The 23,869-nt window shown below is 43.9% G+C and overlaps 1 protein-coding gene across 5 annotated transcripts in view; it reads left to right on the plus strand.

Moving 5' to 3' along the window:
• LOC116976743 (MAX gene-associated protein-like) overlaps nucleotides 1-23,869 on the plus strand; it is a 115,908-nt gene that overhangs the window by 49,836 nt on the left and 42,203 nt on the right. For all 5 annotated transcript variants that reach the window (XM_033026632.1, XM_033026635.1, XM_033026633.1 and 2 more), the window contains 2 exons: nucleotides 3,747-3,878; nucleotides 12,595-12,673. In XM_033026632.1, coding sequence (XP_032882523.1) covers nucleotides 3,747-3,878; nucleotides 12,595-12,673 — 211 coding nt within the window. The remainder of the gene's footprint in view (nucleotides 1-3,746; nucleotides 3,879-12,594; nucleotides 12,674-23,869) is intronic.

Raw genomic sequence — 23,869 nt, forward strand, 5'->3', positions numbered from 1 at the left:
AGGATTTCATTGTTCTAACTGGGACGTGAGAGAATAAAACACTCTTGACTCTTGAATTATGTTGCCAATGAGTTGGATAGAACTAGTGTACGGGTAAATTAAACTAAAAACACTAAAACCAGAGGAAATCTAAAGAAGGGTCGCTACCCGAAACGTCACCCAATTTCCTCTATCCAAAGATGCTGGCTGCTCCATGGAGTTCCCCCGCACAATTAAAGCATGGAATAGTCTTCACCCTACCATAGGTACCCAACCAGAGGCAACTTAATTTAAGATAGCTCTTTTTTCCCAATAACCCTTTTTTGCTTAAGTCCAAGTAAAGAGTCAAGAGAGTTTTATTGTCATGTGTCCCAGATAGGACAATGAAATTCCTGCTTGCTGCAGCACAACAGAATATGTAAACATAATACAGAACAGGAGATAAAAGTTCAGTGTGTCTATATACCATAGCCCATATATATACACAATAAATAAACAGATAAAATGCAATGGGCTGTTATTTTTCAGAGTTTGGAGATTGGTTGTGGTGGGTCAATTCCAGTTTAAATTCAATTTCTAATATTTTTGGAGGACCAAGAAACCAAGAAGCAAGAGTTAATCCAGGGAGTTACTCCAGCTCCAGGGAGTCATTCTGCATTGATTTTCAGCGGTCGCGGTGAGGCGGCGACCGGACAGCAATGGCGGCCAGATCTCCCACAATGCAAAGGGAGGGAGAAAGTGGCCGACGCCGATCAGTTGCCGTGGCAGTGCGCATGTGCAGACCGTGACAGTGCGCATGTATAAGGCGGCCTGCCGTGCCGGCGGATGAGGAGTGAGCGGAGACCCGGACACGGATACGGATGTTGGGCGGAAATGGAGACGGAGAGTGACAGAGAGATAGAGAGGGGGCCCGCTTAGAGTTAAACGATAGGTGCTTGCCAAGCTGGGCAAAATGGCATGGCTTTCAGGTTGCCCGGCGGAACTGTAGGTTGCCATTGGCACCCGGGGAACCGCTAATTTCGAGCCCTGAAGTATTAAATCAAAGAGATCCCAAACTAGTTCACTGTAGAATCTGCTGACTAACCATGCTCTCATTGCTGCAAAATCTGCCTACCTCCACCTGCCTAAACCACAGAAGCCTCTTCTCCACAGTGGGCAACCTCCTCAAGCCTCGAGCCAACACTCTCCCTACCTCTACTCCGGATCTCTGCAACTCATTCCTCCACTTTTTTGCTGATAAAATCAGCACCATCTATCAATCATTATCCCCTGTACCCGACTCCCCAGCATCTACTCCACCACCTACCAAGGCCCCTCCTTTCAACATCTCCACTGACCTCCTTACCCCTCCTCCACACTGCTTCCTCTCCCAGTTTGACCTGGTCACCCCTATTGAAATCTCCAAACTCATCAGCTCTTCCAAACCCACTACCTGCTCCCTCGACCCTCTCCCCACTCCCCTGTTGAAGTCCTGCCTCCCCGTTCTCTGCCCCTACCTCACTAATCTCTTCAACTCCTCATTGTCCCAAAGAATTGTCCCCTCCGCTTTCAAAACTGCTGCCGTTACACCAATCTTAAAGAAACCTGGTCTTGATCCCTCCTCTCTCATTAACTACCGCCCAATCTCAAACCTCCCCTTTCTTTCAAAAACCCTGGAGCGTATCGTTGCGTCGCAACTTCATTCCCACCTCCTTGCGTATAACCTACTTGAACCCCTCCAATCTGGCTTTCGCCCCCTCCATAGCACAGAAACTGCTCTCCTCAAAGTCCTCAACGACCTCCTCACCTCTGCTGACACTGGTTCCCTCAACATCCTCATCCTCCTCGACCTGAGCGCAGCCTTCGATACAGTGAACCATAACATCCTGCTCACCAGACTCAAAGACCTCGGCATTGAAGGCTTAGCACTCAGCTGGCTCAGTTCCTACCTTTCCAACAGATCCCACTTCATCTCTCTCCACAACCACACCTCTGCTACAGCCGCAGTCACTCAAGGCGTTCCCCAAAGCTCCGTACTCGGCCCCCTCCTCTTCATCATCTACATCCTCCCCCTTGGTCAGATACTCCGCCACTTCAATCTGGACTTCCACTGTTACGCTGATGACACCCAGATTTACCTTGGCACCAAATCCCCCCCCTCTCCCATATCAACTCCTGTTTGTCAGCTATAAAAACCTGGATGCAACATAATTTCCTCAAACTCAACAGCGATAAGACAGAATTCCTCCTCATAGGCTCCAAAGCCACACTCAGCAAAATCAATAACCCCACTCTCACCATCGACGGCACCACTGTCTCCCCATCTCCCCAGGCCCGCAACCTTGGCGTGATCTTTGATTCCACCCTCTCCCTTGAGCCTCACATCCGCCATGTCATTAAAACCTCCTTCTTTCATCTCCGCAACATCGCCAAACTCAGACCCTCTCTCACACCGCCCGCTGCTGAAAGACTCATCCATGCCTTCATCTCCTCCCGACTGGACTATTGCAACTCACTTCTCCTTGGCATCAGCTCCACCTACATCAACCGACTCCAACTGGTCCAGAACGCAGCCGCCCAACTCATCACCCATACCAAATCCTGGCATCACATCACTCCAGTCCTCAAACAACTTCACTGGCTTCCCATCTCCCACCGGATCACCTACAAAATCCTGATCCTCACCTACAAAGCCCTCCACCATCTGGCCCCCCCATATCTCATTGACCTCCTCTCCCCCTACCAACCCTCACGGTCCCTCAGATCCACATCAGCCGGTCTCCTCTCCATCCACAAGTCCAACCTCCGCAGTTTTGGGGACAGAGCCTTCTCCAGGGCAGCTCCCAGGCTCCGGAACTCCCTCCCCCAACTGATCCGCAATTCCGTGTCCCTCACCATCTTCCAGTCCCGCCTCAAGACCCATCTCTTCACCTCTGCCAATCCTTAGCCCCACGTCCCCGTCCCTTTTCATCTGTGCATTAATTGCCTCGTACTGTGTTTTGTATTGAATTCTGTCTTTACTTTGTGTACTAGTCATGTCTCTACTATTTATTTCATTCCCCTTACATGTTTTTCCTCTACATGCTCAATTTTTGTAAGGTGTCCTTGAGACTCTTGATAGGCGCCCATAAATAAAAAAAATTATTATTATTATTATCTTTAGGACTAGTGACGATCTCACCCTTGATGCTATTTAGTAACTAGTTATGTATGCACTGATATCTGCTTGTTATTATTTTCTGTAACAACCTTTAAAAGTAAATGTGTCAAAGTTCTAAAATTACTGTACATTACATTTTTACTTACGTTAAGATCTTTGTTGCAGTCTCAAAAAAAAGATTGGTCGGTTCTGCACGAAACCACATCAGATATTTAATTGTATACCTCATATCTTATCAGTAAATACTTATCCGACTTTAGCAAGATGCTTTTGCAGCCACTCCAAATAGTTTTACAAATGTCTTGTGATGCCTCCTTCAGAGAAACAATATATATTGGAGCCTTGTTTGATTCCTTTGAAGGCCGATGCAGTGGTGCTGTTCAAAGGTAAACACTGCAACGTTATCCCATGGATAACGAGCATTGGTTATAGTCATTGCATTATTCCAATTTAATTTGCCTGCCTGATACAGCAACTGTCTTCCAGAAATGTTGCTGCATGTTTGTAATTGTGAAATGTTTGGATGCAAAATATGGCACAGTTATGTATGTAGCATAATGTTGTTTCGTGTCAATATCTGGTAAAACATTCCTTCATTTTGGCTATCTTATTTTTATCTTTATTCAAGGTTGATGAGAAAGGTCCGGTGTACTGGTATTTTGAGAGTATGATGACCTGTGCACGTGTTCGTATCTTCGAACGTAAAGATGCTGAAAGATCCGTAAACTGCACTTGCAATCTAAAGCGCTGCTGTACACAGGTAAGCTACAAAATTCTGTTTAATTTTCTCTATCAGTCTGTTTTGTAGCATGTGAGGAAATGACCAGACAAAGTTATACTGTTATTCTATTTAGGAAAGAACTGGTTTAAATCGAAGGTAGACACAACAGATGCTGGTTTAAATCGGAGGTAGACACAAAATACTGGATTAACTCAGCGAGTCAGGTAGCATCTCGAGAGAAGGAATGGGTGACATTTTGGGTCGAGACCCTTCTTCAGACTGATGTCGGGAGGGGGCAGGACACAGATAGAATGTAGTTGGAGACAGTAAGACTGATGGGAGAACTGGGAAGGGGGATGGAGAGAGAAAGCAAGGGCTATGTGAAGTTAGAGAAGTCAATGTTCATACCGCTAGGGTATAAACTACCCAAGCGAATTATGAGGTGCTGTTCCTCCAATTGCGCTGGTAATGGTGGAGGCCCAGGGCAGAAAGGTCAGATTAGGAATGGGAGGGGGAGTTGAGGGGAAGATTAGGTAGATTAAGACGGACTGAGCGGAGGTGTTCAGCGAAACGATCGCCGAGCCTGCGCTTGGTCTCGCCGATGTAGAAAATCTCCCTTCCCAGTTCTCCCACTAGTCTTACTTACATAGAAAATAGGTGCAGGAGTAGGCCATTCGGCCCTTCGAGCCTGCACCGCCATTCAATATGATCATGGCTGATCATCCAACTCGGTATCCCGTACCTGCCTTCTTTCCATACCCCCTGATCCCTTTAGCCACAAGGGCCACATCTAACTCCCTCTTAAATATAGCCAATGAACTGGCCTCAACTACCCTCTGTGGCAGAGAGTTCCAGAGATTCACCACTCTCTGTGTGAAAAATGTTTTTCTCATCTCGGTCTTAAAGGATTTCCCCCTTATCCTTAAGCTGTGACAACTTACTGTCTCCAACTACATTCTATCTTTGTCCCTCCCCCTCCCCTGACATCAGTCTGAAGAAGGGTCTCGACCTGAAACTTCACCCATTCATTCTTTCCAGAGATGCTGCCTGACTCTCTGAGTTACTCCAGCATTTTGTGTCTATCTCGTACTGTTATTCTGGCAGTTTATCAGTTATCAAGGTTATTAAGTCGCTGTTCAGCGCTTTCGTATAATTTAAACTAATGGTCTTTTGCTATAGTGAGGGAGTCTCACCATCTGAAGTTGCTGTTTTGTGAAGAGATATTAAAATCAATTCCTACTTGGTATGTTGGACGATTAATATATGCCACAGCAAAGAAGTAGTCACTACGTCTTAGCTATTGCTTGCCTGGCTATCAACACTCAATAAAATGGAGTAGAGTTTAGAGGATCTTGCAACTTGCAAATTAAAAATGGACTACATTTTGTAAGTACAACGGTGATTATAATAAAAAGTACTTTTATTTATGACTTCAATTCAGGTTCAGTTTAGTTTATTGGCACGTGTACCACTGAGGTACAGTGAAAAGCTTTTGTTGCATGCTAACCAGTCAGCAGAATTACGATGCATGATTACAATTGATCCATTTGCTGTGTATAGATACATAATAAGAGATTTTACTTCGGAGTCACGTGAGTGACTACGTGAAGAAGGGCCGTCCGTCTGCGTGCGCGACATAACGTCTGAACGCAACGCGCACGACGGACTGGCAGAGGCACTGCATCCTCCCAGCCGTCGGGATGGGCAGGTAAGGAAAGTTGAACTACTTACCTGCGTTCTTTCGGGCTTGAAGCATTTAGTAGTTTCAGAGCCCAGATGTCGAGGAGACGGTCCGCGGGGAAGTCGGCTGCCGAAGACCGCAGCATTCCCAGTAGCGGGCGACGGTCTTGTTCCCGACATTACCGCCGGCAGCAGAACCGGCAAGAGAAGACTTGGTGCAGGAGGAGGAGCTCCGTGGTGGTCCTGCGGGACGTAAAAACCACCCGCAAGTCTGACAAACCCGTTGACTCAGATGAGTCCGGGGAAGAGGGATACCCTCCCTCAACGGAGAGCGTCTGAGGACGACTCTCTGACATGGAGCAACTTATGGAGAAGTTGCTCCAACAATGATCTGCTCCGAAGGAGGGAGCAATATCAGCATGGGCCTCTACAGCAGGCCGTGCCAGCAGCCTCACACATGGGGAAAACAAAACGGGCCAGGAGTACCTAGGCAAACCCAATTGGAGGGTTAGCCACTGTTTGATCTCTCGCTCTGAGGAAGGGAGCGTAAGGAGAAAGCCCGCAAACAAGTCGGGCCAGGAGGATCCCGGATGGAGAGGATAACCTCCTTCATGGGTAACGTGTTTAAATGTTCAAAACCCACATGGAGCACCTGACGGAGAGGTGCTCCACAATGATATACTCCAAAGTAGGGAGTTATCAGCCCGGGTAGTATGGAGAACCCACAGGCAGCGGCACCTGTTTCAGGGCTGCACAAATGTCTCCTGCTCTGAGGAGAGGAACATCCACGGTCAGTTTCAGTCTGACCCAAAGCAAGAACCTCATTTAGGTCCGCTGGAGAGACCATGTCAGCGCAGGTATCCTCAGGGGCCTGCGGTAGCACCTGTTTTCAGGGCTGCCTACAAATCTCTCAGTGGAGGGGAGTGCGAGTGATCCGTAGGTAACTGATCTCGAATTTAAAGTATGAACATACTGAAGCACATGCATATGGCCTCAAGAGCCAGCAGTTGGCAGAATATCCGCTCGCTACAAGTGCCGGCAAGGGAACAGCGCTATCAGGGTGACTTTGGAGAAACCAGCCTCCGAATCCTCTCTTCAGGTAAGACCAGAAGAAGGAAGCAAAAGCTGTCGGACCAATCAAGGTACCAACGACAAGCAAAACTTCATCAGTAGGCGACAACACACCCCACACCTCCATAGGGGCTGGGCACGGAAATATGATCAGTCGTCTTTCAAGGCAGACTCAAAATTATGGCCAGAATTGTCTTACAAGGCAGGCTCAGTATGATGAGGTTTTTCAGACCAAGACCCAAGCAGAGGTCAGGAGAAACATGGAATCCACACTCCCTACCAGTCCTACTCCCAATCAAGGAGAGAAAAGGAACCCGCATCAGGGGCCTTTGGGCTTACCATAAGACCACCGGTAGCCATGGAGGTAGGTGGGTCTGGGTTTACCGAAACAAGAGATTGTGGACCAGTTACATGTTGGTAATTTTTACTCTTGTGTTTTTGTTCAAAATGACAATAACATGTATTTCAGATCTGGTTTTAAAAAACAGATAATAACGTGATTCTTTTTACTGCACAACATACATAGGTTCCAAGCAGACTTGGAACTCGGACCGGAGTTGTCTTCGAGGCAGGCCCAGTATTATGGGCAGGATTGCCTTTCAGGACAGGTGACAGATGGAGGATGTCACTTCATCCAGGTTTAACTCGTATGTGCAGTACAGACTTTCAGAACAGTAAATATTTGTTACGGTCTAACAACTGTTTTATAGGAGCTTCCTATAAAATGGTCACATGGCATGCATCGACCTCAAAGATGCATACTATTCGGTGTCTAATCACTAAGAGCAGGAGATATTTGAAGTTTAACTAGATGGCATGGCTCTGCCAAATGGGTTGACATCAGCTCCTAGACTATTGACTAAACTACGGAAACCAATTCTCAGAACCACATAGTAATGGCATATCTGGAGGACATTTTCATTTTGGAGTCATCAAGAATTGGCAGAAGCATCAGTCAAAGCAAACCAAAACCCTGTTTGAAAGACTTGGTTACCTCATTCATCCAGTTAAATCAAAATTGACACCTACAAGGGTAATTGATTACCTAGGATTTACTATCAAACACAGTAAATATGTTGGTGACTTTGCCTAGGGGCAAACAACAAGATTTAAGTAAGCTTGCTATGACCTGATAGTCAAATACTAGCCATCTATCAGGCAAACAGCGAGTGTAATTGGCAAATAGTAGCTGCATTTCCAGCAGTACGTCACGGGCCTTTGCATTACCAGAATTTACAGTGAGCAAAGGAACGAACACTCAGATTCCATGCAGGCCAAATTGGCAAAACTATGGATTGCCAGCAGAGACCATTGTTGAATAACTATGGTGGATAACGAACGTGAGACAGCTCAAGGGAAATCTTGCTCGAAAGCCATCGGTGGTTCTTCAGACCAATGCAAGCGGCTAAGGATGGGGAGCCACAAACACAGTCTAGAGCTGTGGGGGCAAATGGAATGAGCAGGAGTCTGTAATTCCCCAACACATGGAATCAATTACCTAGAATTGTTGGGGGCACAATATGGACTCAAGGTTTTCTGTAGCAACATGCAACCTGTGCTTGTTCAAATTCAGATTGATAACACCACAGCGGTGGCATATATCAATCACGATGGTGGTGTAAAATCTGTATCTTGCGTCAGATTGTCGAACCTCATTTGGCACTGGTGTATCGAGAGGAATATTTGGGTTACAGCGGTCTATCTACGAGGTAGAGATAATAGCGTGACAGATGCTGGATCACGAATATTTAATAACCACACAGAATGAATATTGAATCGGGTAGTATTTAACGAAATAACTACACGATTTGGCATACCAGATATTGATCTGTTTGCATCTAGACTAAACCATCAGTTACCCAGATATGTGTCCTGCGAGCTGGATCCTGGAGCAAAGGCAGTGGATGCTTTGTCCCTCAATTGGGGAGGAATGTTTATGTATGCTCTCCGCCAATTTGTCTCACAAACCGATGCTTGACCAAAATCAAGCAAGACTAAGCCACAGGCATATTGCTAGTGCCATATTGGCCTACTCAAGCCTGGTTCCCAAAAAATTTTGGGAATTATAGTCCAGCCAGTTATGGCTGTACCCAAGAGCAGGGACCTCCTAGTGAACCCAGTTACAGAGTGCAATCATCCACTACATGAACGTATTAACTTGTTGGTCTGCAGATTCTGAGGAGGCCATTTCAAGGCACAGGACTGTCCGAACAAATACAACACAGTTCAGATAACGGATGCCTTGGATTTCCTATCAACTCTGTACTATAACTATAAACAAAGTTATAGTGCAATCTATAGTGCCAGAGGCGCACTCTCCTATCTGATGCTGGAAGCAGGGCACGGGTCGATAGGAACGCACCCCTTTACAACAAAATTCATGAAGGGAATTTACAATTTAATACCCCCAAGGTACATGGACACATGGGATGTGAGCGTGGTACTAACCCTACTTTGACAGTGGGGACCGCCTATAACTAACCCTGAAGGTGGTATGCTGACAAAGAGTCCAGACACTGCAAAAGCTACGGTTGGACTACATGACCACCAATATGAGCAACATAACATTTGTAATCAGGAACCTGATAAAACAGAGCAGGCCAGGAATGCCAGGGATGAAGATCCAGTTCTTGGCATATCCAGAGGACCAAAGGTTGTGTGTGTGGTAACATACTAACACCACTATCTGAGAGTTACGGAGATCCTCAGAGGCTCAGAACAATCGGTCCTCATCAGCCATAAAAAAACACACGAGAAGGTGTCAACTCAAACCATCTCCAGATGGTCAAAGGAGGTAATGGCGGTAGCAGGAGTGAACATTTATATAGTTAAATCTCACTCCACCAGGGCTGCATCTACGTCGGCAGCAAGAGCTATGCACGTGCCCCTTGACGACATCCTAGTGGCTGCAGGATGGACGAATGAAATAACGGTCCACCGGTTTTATAACAAACTCATAACCGGACTGGGGGTGTTTGCACGTACCATTTTAAGTTCTGTCCCCTAGTTTCCCCCCAAGGTTGGGAGGGGTAACTTTTTTTTAAATGTTTCTTTCATTTAAAGCATCAGTGTCTTTACTTAACTACGTAATGTCTGAATGCTTTAATGATTACACTCATCCATGGTCAATCCATTCAGTGTGTGACGCCTGGATTCATAACCGGCATAAAATCACAGAGCTTTGAAATCTTCACGTAGTCACTCACGTGACTCCGAAGTAAAATAGTAAGATTAAACGAGAACTTACCAGTTTGAAGTTTGATCTTGATTTTATGAGGAGTTACGATGAGCGATTACGTGCCCACCGCTCCCACCCTCATACTATCAAGGTCATATGGAAGTTCTAGTTTCTTCACAATCTTACTATTCTCAGGTCTTCTTTTTATCTGTGATTTAACACCGCTGCTTTGAAGATTGACGCGCACGCAGACGGACGGCCCTTCTTCACGTAATCGCTCATCGTAACTCCTCATAAAATCAAGATCAAACTTCAAACTGGTAAGTTCTCGTTTAATCTTACTAATAATGTTTAGTGCAAGGTAAAGCCAGCAAAGTCCGATCATACATAGTCCGAGGGTCACCAAAGAGTAGTAGTTCAGCACTGCTCTCTGGTTGTGGTAGGATGGTTCAGTTGCCTGATAACATTGTTTTATTATCTGGAGGTGTGCGTTTTCACACTTCTATACCTTTTGCCTGATAGGAAGGAAGAGAAGAGGGAGGGCCAGGGTGTGACGTCCTTGATTATGCTGCAGGCCTTGCCGAGGCAGCGTAAGGTTTAAATGGTGTCCATAGAAGGGAGGTTGGTTTGTGTGATGGTCTGGGCTGCGTCCACAACTCGCTGCAATTTCTTGCGGTCTTGGATGGAGCTGTTCCTAAACCAAGCTATGATGCATCCTGATAAAATGCTTTCTATGGTGCATCTGTAGAAGGATGCACATTCTAAGATGTAGACAGTGCTGACAAAACCAGCTGTTACTGTCGCATTACTCTGTGTTCCTGAACACGGGAGCCAGTTAAGAATAGACTACATTGGGACCCTGGACTTGCATATTGGCAAGATTTACGATTAATTAGATGCACTTTAACAACAGTCTTATTTGTAAGGCTTCTAATACTGAAAAAAGCTTTTTTTAACCTATATTTCATTACTTGAATTAAAATTCGAATATTGTTATGGTGAGATTCAAACTTGTTTCTTCACCTGTGGACCAAGACTCTGGACACTACCAAGAAACCTAACCACAGCTTCTGGTAATTGGTTATAAAATATTTTGATTGTCCTGTGATTGAGAATGGCACTATAAAGAAAAGGCATGCTTATATGGATTTAAAGTGGAAAAACTACTTTTGAACAGTTTTAAAGTAGGAAATGGTACAACAAAGTCGTTTTCATTTAGCTCTGCAAAACTTCACAAACCTCATTGAAATATTGGCCTGATAATCTATTTTGAGTATTCCGAAGAATTGTCTCGACCTGAAACTTCACCCATTCCTTCTCTCCAGAGATGCTGCCTGTCCCACAGAGGTACTCCGGCATTTTGTGTCTATCTTCAATGTAAACCAGTATCTGCAGTTTCTACATATTTTGGGTACTTGTTGACTGGGTTACAAAGGAGAACTCCTTGAGGAAAATGTTTGATGGGCTCTTCTATAGATAACTTTGAAAGATTTAATATAATGTAAAATATAGTGGAATTGCTTATCATTGCAGTAGAAATTTTGCTCGATCATTAGTCTGGGGTTTGTAGGTATAACTTCCTGATGGTGTGCCTGCGAACCCAATATTGATAATATGTCAGAAGAATTGCAATGTTGGGCTACATAAAGTAGGTATGTTACAAAACTTACCTTCAGCGGCGCTGCAGTTCTGCCTCTGGCCGTGTGCGCGAGTTTGGCGCCTTTGAAGGGGGGGGGGCGGGGTTAAAATGCGTTTTTTCTCCTACCTGACCTGGATACATTTTCTCGGAGTGCAAGCTTTTGCTGAAGAATTGTTCCGACGGCCTTTCTGTGAATTTTTTTTTTTTTAAATCGCCTGACAATTTCAGCACTGGAGTAATTTAAAAATCAGCTTCTAAAGCCGTCAAAGCCGACAACGGGGACGGATTTCACGAATGGGACAGGTAAAGGAAAGCCGTTTATTTTACATATAAACGTGCTTCTTAGGATGCCTTTAATCCACATTTTACGTTGCGAAACGGTGATTTAGGACCCATACGAACCGGCAGTATTTTTCCTGCCGATATGGGGTTTAAATTCACCGCAACCGCAACGTTCCAAACGATTGCGTTCCTCAAAAACCCACTCGCAAGATGATTTAAATGGCCATTAATATATGGGAATTAAACACTAAATTCCTTCCATTTGGCCTATACATCCATGACAATGAGATTTAAAAATCATCTTATATTGTGAATTCTTGTGAATATTATTTGGACACTTAGGCTATTTAAAAATGTTAATCTTTTCTTAAGAAATGGATAGATGTTTAGATCTAGTAATTGAATTTTGTAATTAGCTACAATTGGGTAACTAACTAATTATATGCTTTAATTTCAGGTCATCCAAGTAAGATTGTTTCATATTTGTTTCAGAATGCTTCAATCTATAATAACTGACTGTTGACTGTCCTTGATCACAGCTTTTGTGTTAAGTCAATGGAAAAGCAATAGGGAACAAGATGCTAATTTCCGAGTATGAAAATGGCCATATCTTTTTTAATACTGAAGATATGAATATGAATTAGGTGTCAAATTAAATTTATTTTTATGCTTTATCTGATGGGATAAATTGTAGACTTGATTTTTTAAATCTCATAATTTTGTAACATTGCTACATAAAGATGTGCAGTTTTCAAAAAGATGTAAAAGGAGTTAAAAGAACTATCAGAAGCAAGATTGAATCTTATTTGCACTTTTTAATTATACCATTTTTCACAGACTTAGAAATCCCCATTGAAGAAACTCTTGAAGAGTAGAATTATTTGTCTTTTTTGCTTTCTTTACAGGAAAACAGCAAGAGAAATAACAGTGGAACAGTTACAGCATGCAGGTTGAACAGGTGTAGGAACTCCACTACCATAGAAGGTAAAAATATGTCATGTAGATTAATTTGTCGCAATATTGGTACATATCTTGTACATCATTAGGTTGTTCCATGTCATTTGGCACTTACAGGCTTTTTGTGGCGCTTACAGGTTTTCGTATCATAAATTTGGCAAGCAAGGTTAAGCACCCATTTTCTTATCAACTAGTCAACTCCCACAACAGTAGAATTTCCACTGCAAATCTGAGCTCCTCCTCTGACCTTGCAGGCCATCAATGTAAATGGTGCCAACCTAAGTCCGCTGAATTTGACAATTAAATAGCGGGAGGTGCATTGTACTTTAGGCCGGCAACCCTACACTGTTCTAGGACATTATAAGCGTGCTACGGAGGCTGTTAAATAAGATGCACCAGTTCCTTCAAATGATTCAGTAGATGGACGTTAAAGATAATATGCTGTAAATTGGAATGTTACCACTGTAAATGGCCAACCCTCCCTTTCATCCAACACATCATATTTAATGAGTCATTTATCTGATCAGAATTTGTGGAATTCACGTGGTTGGGTTTCAAAGTTATCCATATTTTATGTTCTGTGAGATATAAATTTCTAACTACCGAAAGATGCCTGTTGATGAGAATACGGTCATGGATCAACCAGCCACAGTGACTTTGTAGCCAGCATAGTGTACTCTTTAATGTACAGTCGGTTTAGAAGTACAGGCAGTCCCCAGGTATGAATGGTTTCCATTTTTACAAAGTCAATTTTTTCTACAAGTCAGGAAATGTGTAAAAATCACTCGCTATTGTAACCATATCTCCATGGTATTGTCTTGAATGGTAGCAAAAGCTCCTAATACTGATTGAGGAAAAATACAAATAATGGAAGTGCAGAGAGAGGAAACTATGTCTACCATTCATACCAACCCCTCCCTGCAATGATCAGAGGTAACCAGCTGCTATACAATAACTACTATCACACAGTGCCAAAGAAAAACAAGGTAGCGAGAGTTAATGACTGTTGTCCACCATTACAAAATATGTAGAGGCTGGTCATGGTGCAGATCAACTCCAGCATACCAGACAACTTTGATCCACTGCAATCCACCCGCTGCTGGAACAGGTCCATGGCAGACATCATCTCCCTGGTCTTGCAGTCATACCTCAAATATCTGGATAACAGGAACACCCATGTCAGATTCCCATTTATTGACTGTAGCTCTGCCTCGAACAGTATCATCCCAAATAAATTCCTCTCCAAACATCTGGACCTAAATCTCAGGATCTCCCTCTACAACTAGATCCATGACTTCTGACCCATAAGTTGCAATCAGCAAGGGTAGACAATAAACCATCCTCCATGGTAATTCTCAACACTGGTGACCCATAAGGCTGCGTTCTCAGCCCCTTGCTATTACTGGATACACTCACAATGGTGCAACCTAATTTTGCTTTAATTGCATTTACAAGTTTGCAGATGACACCATCACAGTGGACCTGATTTCAAACAATGATGAGACGGGGTACAGGAAGGAGATAGTTTCTCCCTCAAGGTCAGCAGAACGAAGGAGCTGCTCATCAACTTCAGGAAGTGGAGAGGAGAGCATGCCCAATACTGAGGTTGAGTTGGTCAGGAGTTTCTTCCCTGCTGTTATCAGATTCTTGAACGATCCTTTTGATAGGTTAGGATGAATTTCCTGATCTTACAATCTACCATGTTGCCATCCTTGCACTTTTTTTTATCTGCACTTTCTCTTTACCGACAATATTACATTCTGCGCTCTGTTTATTTTCTCTTTTGCACTAACTGATGAACTGTTATGATTATGTTATTTGCCAGGAGAGTATGCAAAACAACATTTTCCACTGTGTTTCGGTACATGTGATATTAATAAACCAATACTAATATTTCATATTATGTGGACATTATAATTTAATGCTGTTATAGGAGTCTGTTCAAATTTAGAGGTATCCACAAGTCAGTTGTCCACAACTTGGGGATGGCCTGTAATGGGAACATTTTCACATGCAAAAGACTTTCTGTTATAACTTTGTGACACTGGAGCTAATAGTCCAAGAATTTTAGATATTCTAACCATTTTTAGATGGATGATAATGTTTGTGAAAATAGTGCCCAAGAACTGCATTTGAGTAACAAAGTCAGTGTTTCAAAGTGGTGACTTTTTAAATCAGATTGATTAAAAGAGCTGTATTCAAGACTTTGTTGTGAACACTTATTTAGCTGATCAGAATACACCATACAATAGTTGAAATGTTCAGTTAATGCTCTGCGACAAAATAACTGCAGACACTTCCCTACGTCCCAGTTGGTTTACACCCTTTTCACCCGCCCCCCCCCCCCCCCCCCATCCTCATCCTCCAATATTCCCTCCCCTGGATTCACATTTCATAACTATTATCCTTATCTCCTGCACTTTGTATTTTCATCTCTGGCTTTTGTCCATTAATTTGCCTATCAAAAACCGCTCTCTCCTATATCCACATATCACCCAGGTATTGTCCCTCAACCCTCCCCGTCAATCAGTCTGAAGGAGGGTACTGACCGTAACATTACCATTCCATGTTCTCCAGAGTTGCTACCTGACCCGCTGAGTTACTTCAGTGCATTGTCTTTTATTTTGTAAACCATCATCTGCAGTTCTTTGTGTCTACAGGTATATAAAAGCTACTTGGATGCCTGCGGAATTATTACTTTGTGAATTCACTACTGAAATACAAATGATGAAAACTATATTTCTGATCACTTTTTTTGCTTCTGTTCCTACCATTTCCCATTTAAATTTCCAAATATAAAGTATATTTTGGTTTCCACTGATAAAATATATTAAATTTCTTATTAATTTATTCCATCATGACACTGATTTCCACAAGCAATTTTTCAGCAATGTGAATTAAGGTATTTTAGGGTGACCAGCATATATTTGTGGCTAGATTGGGATCAGAGCCAGCATCAAGAGGGGTGTGTATATGTGTGTCTGTTGAGCGTTGAGAATCTGTTGGGTGCAAATGAAGATTGGGACATAAGGCTAGTATGATGATACGGGAATGGGGTTGAGAATGGCAATAGTATTGGGGGGAGGGCAGCGACGGCATGGGATGATAGTGGATGTATAGGCCAGCATAAATGTAAAATTTTACTTGCTTATCATCCACTGCAGTAGTAATACAGAATTGCACCTGGACACATTCTTCAGGCTCCACAACAATGTGGTAATAGGTATATTGTAGGAATGTTGTCACCTTGTGTGGCTAGAATCCCCAAAACATGTCTTCTTCAGGAAACGTCTCACTGAATTGTTGTTGTGGTGATGCAAATTGACTTGGTAATTACCTTGCGTTGTATGGGGGAAAATCAATTTTCAGCTCGCAATGCTGATTAAAATGCTACGCAATCGAATTGCGAGGCATTAAAGTGTTCACAAAAAAGCACTTTTTTTCAACACCCCTAATAATACATGGTGGTAGAGTGAAGCATTTTGCTAACTCATTCAAAATTGGATGTATACAATTTATTTTCCGTTTTAAATTCAGATTCAGATTTATTGTCACATGCACCAATTAAGGTACAGTGATATTTGAATTACCATGCAGCCATACAATTAAAAGAAAACAATACAATTAAAAAGAACGATATAATTTAACATAAACATCCACTGTGATGGAAGTCAATAAAGTTCAGTCCGTCTTCCTCCTTTTGTTCACCCGTGTTTGAGGCCTTGACCCTCCGTAGTCGCTGCTATGGACGGCTCGATGTACAAGTCCTCTCGTCGGGATGATCAAAGCTCCGACATCGGGACAGATGGAACACACTCCATGGCTCGGAGTGCCCGAATCGGCCACTTTCTTACCGGAGACCGCAGCTCCTCAATATTATAGGCCGCAGGCAGGCCAGCGGTCGGAGCTCCTCTCCGGCGATCCCTGGCTGAGAGATGGTAAAGTCTGCTCAACGCCTGCTGCTGGAAGCTCCGCAAGCCCACAGCTTCACATTGTTGAAGTCAGCAGGCCGGCGGTTGGACCCATTCTTCTGGCTCCGCGATGTTAAAGTCCATGCCGCGCCTGCTGCTGAAGCTCTGGGCCGGTCTCCAGGAAAGGCCACTCCAATCCACGTTGTTAGGCCGCGAGGGAGGGCGAAAAGACTCGGAGAAAAGTTGCATCTGTGGCAACTGCGGTTGTTTAAAGCGCTTTATAAATAAAGTTTATTATTATTATCGTGGTAAGTGACTCCCACCCCCCCACACATAAAAACATACCGAGAGACATTAACACATACATTTAGACATACTAAAAAAACAAAAGTCAAAATGACAGACACTAGCATCGCTGCCAAGTACGGATTTTCCGCATTTCGTACGGAAATGCGATTAGAATGCAGAAATACGATTTTGCGTTGTTAAATACGGATTTTTTCCAAAAACGACCATCGATAATCGTAACGAGTCACTGCCATCGCTTTGGAATTTTACATTTTTAAAAAGCTCAGTTTTAATGAGTACTGCAGAAAGATTGGAGTCGTTATCACTTGAATCTTCTGAGATGAAAACGATGTGTTAACGACCACTGTTAGCGCTTGTTAACTGCCAGTAGTTAACAAGTAGTTATACAATGCGTCACCAATGCATCGATATACATTCCTCAGTAAATATAATTGTGTTTTGACCTTCAAGTATTACTGACGCCACGTTCCTTTGAATAAAATGCTCAGTTGATCTTCTAATGCAGTAATTGTTCCGAGCGTCAAATCCCTTCAGCTGTACCTGCAACTGAAGCTACAGGTGATTTAGTAGACTTTGAAGAGGCATTGACACTTTGTTTCTATATAGAGGGGTAATAGAGGTAAGATATGTGATTTGAGAGTAAGTATCGTCTGCGGGGTAAAACAAAGTACGACTAACTCGACACTGCTGCTAAATGGCGTCCACATCTACATCTACAGCTCACTGACTGAACGATACAGACGTCCTGACTGAAAATCACACCCTTCCGATCAATTATTTTAGGATAAGCCTTTCTAGAGAACATGCTACTTTTTGCTTCGCCCATTTTCAAAATATAAAATTTTGAATTTTGCGTTTGATTGGTATATTATTTATATGTAAATCTGAACTGATGTGACATCTGGTCGGAGTTGGAAACTAGCTATTGAAAACACACACCCATAAACACTATGGATAATTGTAAAAGACATCTGTGCCACCGCATTAATGAATGTTTCATACAATAAAGCTGTAATAAGATACATTGGGTGTGTATCGATTAATTCTAGACAACAGATTTAAAAAATAATCTAACCCATTAATTCACTCAGGGTGTATTATGATGTGCTCTACTGTATGAAGTGTACAGCAAAACTTGCATTCCCAAAACATCACCTATTCCTTATCAGAGATGCTGCCTGACTCACTGAGTTACTCCAGCATTTTGTTGGCTTGGCGACGTTTAGGGTCTGGTCCCTTCTTCAGACATTTTTTTAAGGGGTTGACAAAGATCGAAAATTTCACGTGTTTAAATATGTTGTTACGAATATAACTAGTAGTGGGGAAAAATTTCATGAGCCATAATTGCCACATGCATACCCAAAAGTAGAAATGTAGAAAGTTAGTGTGTAGAAAAATAGATATTACGAGCTTTGTAGTCTCCTTGTACCAATCAAACGCCAAATTCAAAATCTATATTTTGAAAATGGGCAAAGCAAAAAGTAGCATGTTCTCTAGAAAGGCTTATCCTAAAATAATTGATCGGAAGGGTGTTATTTTCAGTTGGGACGTCTGTATCAATCAGTCAGTGAGCTGTAGATGTGGACGCCATGACGATAATTGCGAGCACATTAAGATGGCGCAAAAAATTAATCATGATTACTACGGCTTTGATCTTTTAGTCGTGGATTCACAGCAGGGCTCGAAATTAGCGGTTGACCGGGTGCCATTGACCACCCAAAGTGCATGGCACTGCAGATACTGGTTTATACCGATAGACACAAAAAACTGGAGTAACTCAGCAGGTCAGGCAGCATCTCTGGAGAATAGGAACGTGACGTTTCGTGTCGGCGGCGGCTGTATTGCGGGGCAAAGATACTAGGTGCGGGGTGACGAAGGGTCGGAGCGAATTACAGCAGCAGCGATAGAGGCCACGCCGCCTCCTCCTGCACCCCGGCGGAAGGAGGCCCACCTCCCTCCTCCCGGCCTTGGCGTGCGAGAGGGGTTGTTTTGAAACGCCGTTGGCAGATTTGCAAGCAGCGGCCGCTATCAAAACAACCCCTCTCGCACGCCGAGGCAGGGAGGGAGAGGGAGGCCTTGCGCCATCTGAAGCAGCTGCACCAAAGATCCTATAGCTATAGGATCTTTGAGCTGCACCGCTCAGCCCCGCACCTAGCTGTTGGCTGGCGGAGGAGGGGAAGCGGTGGCGAGGAGATCTCAACCGCTTCCCACTTTGACGGCGGCACTTGGCGGTTGTCAGGGACGGCCAAGGCAACGGGGCGATGTTGTCCGAGGAGCGCTGACCTTCCTTCCTCCCCACCTCTCTCTCGCTCTCTCTTCTTTCCCCCCCCCCCCCCCCCATTCCCTCCTCTATTCAGTCCTCACTGACATCCCCTGTGCTCCCCTCCCAATCTATTCTTCACCCTACCCACCTCGCATTGATTCTCCTGCCTCCCCTCCCCATCTAACCCCCCCCCCGTCCATCCTACACTGGTCCCCCCCCATTCATCCTCTACTGCCCCCCCCCCCCCCCCCTTCCCATCCATCCTGCACTTCTCTCCCCCCCCATTCATACTGCACTGGTCCTCCCATACTGACCCACCCTCCATTTACCCTGCACCGATCCCCCCCATCTATCCTGCAGTGATCTCCCCATTCATCTTTTACTGATCTCCATTCATCCTGTACTGAACCCCTCATTCATCCTGCACTGATCCCTTCATGCATCCTGTACTGATCCCCACATTCATCCCGTACTGAGCCCCCATTCATCCTATACTGATCCCTTCATTCATCCTGTAGTGATTCTCCATTCATCCTGCACAGACCCTCCGATCCACACTATCCTGACCCCACCCCCCCTTCCATCCTGTACTGATCCCCCTATTCAAGAAGAATGGGGGAACAATCTGAAGAAGGGTCTAGACCAGAAGGGCCTATTTTCTTCGCTCCATAGATGCTGCCTCACCCGCTGATGCTCCTCCGGGGCACGCAAGATGGGAGAAGAGCGGCAACCTCGAGATCTGGGGTGGGGGAGGAGAGGGGATAGAGGAAGAGGAGGGAAGCAGGGAGGGGAGAAGAGTTATGGAGGGAGGGGGTGACTGAGGGTAGGGGAAAGGTGAGAGGCATTGGGGGAGGGTAGGAGGAGCAGGAAAAGAAGAGGGAGGAGGGGGAATGAGGGTGGGAGGTAGGCAGTGGGGAATAGAGAGAGGAGGGTAGACGGGGAGGTGAGGAGGAATAATGGGGTGGGGAAGTGAGGAGTGGGGAATGGGGTAAGAAGGGGAGAGGAGTTATGGAGGGAGTGACTGAGGGTAGGGGAAAGAAGAGGGAGGCTGAAGGGGAGAGTGCTAGGATGAGGGGGAAATGAGCTGTGCCTGTGCAGTTGGGGGCTATGGGTAAGTGGTGCATTATTGCATTTGGAGACCAAGCCTCTTGTGTGACAGGGACCCAACGGGTCTAGTGCTCTCTAAAGGTGTTGACGCAATGAGTATTTCCAACATGCTCTGTTTTTTTTATTTTTCCACCTTGTGTAACTTCATGGTAACGTTTGTTTTCATGAAGTCTTACCCAGTGCCAATGAAAGTTTGGCCCTATTAAGGGAATTTTTTTATTTCTGATACACAGGTGCTATGTTTTTTGTTAATCACTAGGAATGTTACAAAATTTTGAGATTTTAACAATCAAGCCTGTAATTGATCCCATCAGATGAAGCATAAAAGTAACTTTAATTTGATACCTTATTCACTTTCATATCTTCAGTATAAAAAAGTTTATTGTCATTTCATACTCTGAAATTAGCATCTTGTTCCCTATTGCTTTTCCATTGACTTAACACAAAAACTGATCGAGGACAGTCAAAAGCCCATAACTTTCTTAAAAATTAAGAGGTGAATGAAAATTTCAGTTATTATAGATTGCAGCATTCTGAAACAAATATGAAACATCTTACTTGGATGACCTGAAATTATAGCATATAATTAGTTAGTTACCTAATTGTAGATAATTACAAAATTGACCGTTGTGACAGAAATAGTAATAAACACCTAGACTGCCTTGAAAATTCAAAAATGTGATATTCTCAAGATCAGAACTTTAATATTAACTAGACCAAGTGCAGACCCGTTGGGTCTGGTCCCCCAATGGTGTGATCCCCCAACCCAATATTCATCCAATGGAACTGAAGCCGTTCCCAAATGTAAGATTCCAGCACTCCCCTGCCTCCCTCAGCAGTGAAAGGTTCAGAGTGTTCCTGTCTTGCAAGTTTGTTTCGAAGTGTGTTGGAAGTGTGTTGGAAGCTGATAGGAAGGAGCAGCCATCAACAAATCAAAAGGCAGAAAGTCAACGAATCAAAAGGTAGAAAGGCAGCCGGACGGCAGCCGGTCGGATGGCACGAGAGTTTTAATAGTATACTAGACCAAGTGCAGACCCGTTGGGTCTGCTCCCCCAATGGTGTGATCCCCCAACCCAATATTCCACCATGCACTCGTCTCCTCCAATGGAACTGAAGCCGTTCCCAAATGTAAGATTCCAGCACTCCCCTGCCTCCCTCAGCAGTGGATTTAAAAAAAAATCCAATCGCACCTCCCCTGCCTGCTGCAGCAGTGAAAGGTTCAGAGTGTTCCTGTCTTGCAAGTTTGTTTCGAAGTGTGTTGGAAGCTGATAGGAAGGAGCAGCCGTCAACAAATCAAAAGGCAGAAAGTCAACGAATCAAAAGGCAGAAAGGCAGCCGGACGGCAGCCGGTCGGATGGCACGAGAGTTTTAATAGTATATAGATAGATGTATTATATGCTGTAAGTCCGTAACAGATAGGTAAATAAATTACTATTTCTAGAAATAGACCGTCTTTATGGAGAAGATCAGTTGCTAGCTGAATGAAGGGATCAGTTGCTAGATTGGCATATCATAATCAGTAGCATCATCATACTCCTCAGATTGTAACCAATAAGCAACTCTACACCTTGTTTTTCCTCGACTTTCCAATTTTTGCATTGTAAACTACAAGTTTTTGCTCTTCAAACCACGCATGACATGCTTTTCTGCTCACTACTTTCCCATTAAGAATGTCCTGTAGATCATCACATTTGGAGTAGTCCAAATTCAGATAATCTCTGCGAATGCTGTCTAAATCAGTCTCTTGCTGGGCATTTGGATTGACAATTTTGCATTTCTTCTTCGGAGACATCTGTTTAAAATGTAAAGGAAAAAAAATACTGAACAGCATTAACAGAAACAAGTTATTATTTGCATTTTTAGAAAAAGGGTAGAAATCAAAAAGTTAAACACTAAAACAAATAGTAAATACCCAACAAAAAATTCATACTCATCAGTTTCATCAAATCAATTAATTTCATCTAATCAATTAAATTCATCTAAATTCAATTACTAGATCTAAACATCTATCCATTTCTTAAGAAAAGGCTAATGTTTTTTAAATAGCCTAAGTATCCAAATAACAAATAACAAACCGATCCCATTCACACAAGAATTCACAATATAACATGATTTTTAAATCTCCCTTTGTCATGCCAAATGGAAGGAATTTAATGTTTAATTCCCATAAATTAATCCAGAAACACCCACTCTCAAGTTAATCAAAATCATTATTTTTTGCACAATACATCTGACTAAAACTGTACTGTGGATATTTAGTATGGAAATATTTATCATGGATAGACAATAACACAACATGTAGATGAGTTAGATGTTCTTATTACATGATTCTGCGAAAAAATAATGGATTTGATTATCTTGAGTGTGGATGTTTCTGAAATGTGATCGATTGGAATGTTGCCATTGCCATAAATTTGAAGCCCATATCGGCAAGCAAGACATTGCCGATTCGTATGGGGGTCTAAATAGCATTTTTCGCATCATAAGATTAAAATGAAGCCACACCAAAAAGCAAGATAATATGTTAAATAAACGACATACCTTTTGTTTTGTCCTGATATTGCGATCCGTGATGTTAAAGGCGTTAGAAGTCGCGTTTAACTTCAATCCAGTGGTGCAATTGTCCAACAATTTAAAAAAAAACTAGAGCGGAAGTGCGGCCGATTTTGCTTCATCAGCTAGCAGCCCGAGGAAATCCCATCGACAACCAATACAAGCCTGCATTTTAATCCCCCCCCCACCCCCCCCCAAAGTCTCCGGAATCGCACGCACAGTCAGTCGCAAATCAGCAGCGCCGCTGACGGTGGGATTTCTAACAACGCTAATCACTGTTGATGTTTCCGCTACTATTTTGTTTACTTATTTTTAAAATGTGGGAATTGCTGTTAAGGTTATGATTGTTCATTCGTGGCGGTCAGCTACCTTCCTGAATCACAAATAGCAGCTTCCTGTGATTTTACTTCGGAGTCACGTGAGTGACTACGTGAAGAAGGGCCGTCCGTCTGCGTGCGCGTCATTACGTCTGAAAGCAACGCGCACAACGGACGGGAGCGACACTGCGACCTCCCAGCCGTTGGGATTTTAAAAAGGCGGCAGGTAAGAAAAGTTGAACCACTTACCCTGCGCTTTCTGTTCGGGCTAAAGAAGTGATTTTTCTTTCGGAGCTCCAAAAATGTCAAAGTGAAGGTCCGCGGGGAAACCGGCTGCCGAAGACCGCAGCATTCCCGGTAGCGGACGACGCTCATTCTCGCCGACATTACCGCCGGCGTTAGAACCGGTAGTAGCAGACTTGGTGCAGGAGAGCAGCACCGTGGTGGTCCCGGCGGGACGTAAAGCCACCCAAAAGTCTGCCAGACCCGTAGACTCGGATGCGTCCGGGGAAGAGGGATACCCTCCCTCATCGGGAAGCGTCCGAGGACGACTCTCCCACATGGAGCAGCTGGTGGAGAAGCTGCTCCACAATGATAAACTCCGGAGAAAGGAGCATTATCAGCACGAGTCCCATTTACAGACCGTGCCAGCAGCCTCATACTCTGGGCAGCAATATGTCTTCCCCATGGAAGGGGGAAGCACATACGGGGATTACCCGGACTCAGAGTTTGGAAGCACAGGGGGGGAACACTCCCAGGGGGG

Source organism: Amblyraja radiata, chromosome 9 (genome assembly GCF_010909765.2).
Source record: "Amblyraja radiata isolate CabotCenter1 chromosome 9, sAmbRad1.1.pri, whole genome shotgun sequence".
Taxonomy (NCBI): domain Eukaryota; kingdom Metazoa; phylum Chordata; class Chondrichthyes; order Rajiformes; family Rajidae; genus Amblyraja; species Amblyraja radiata.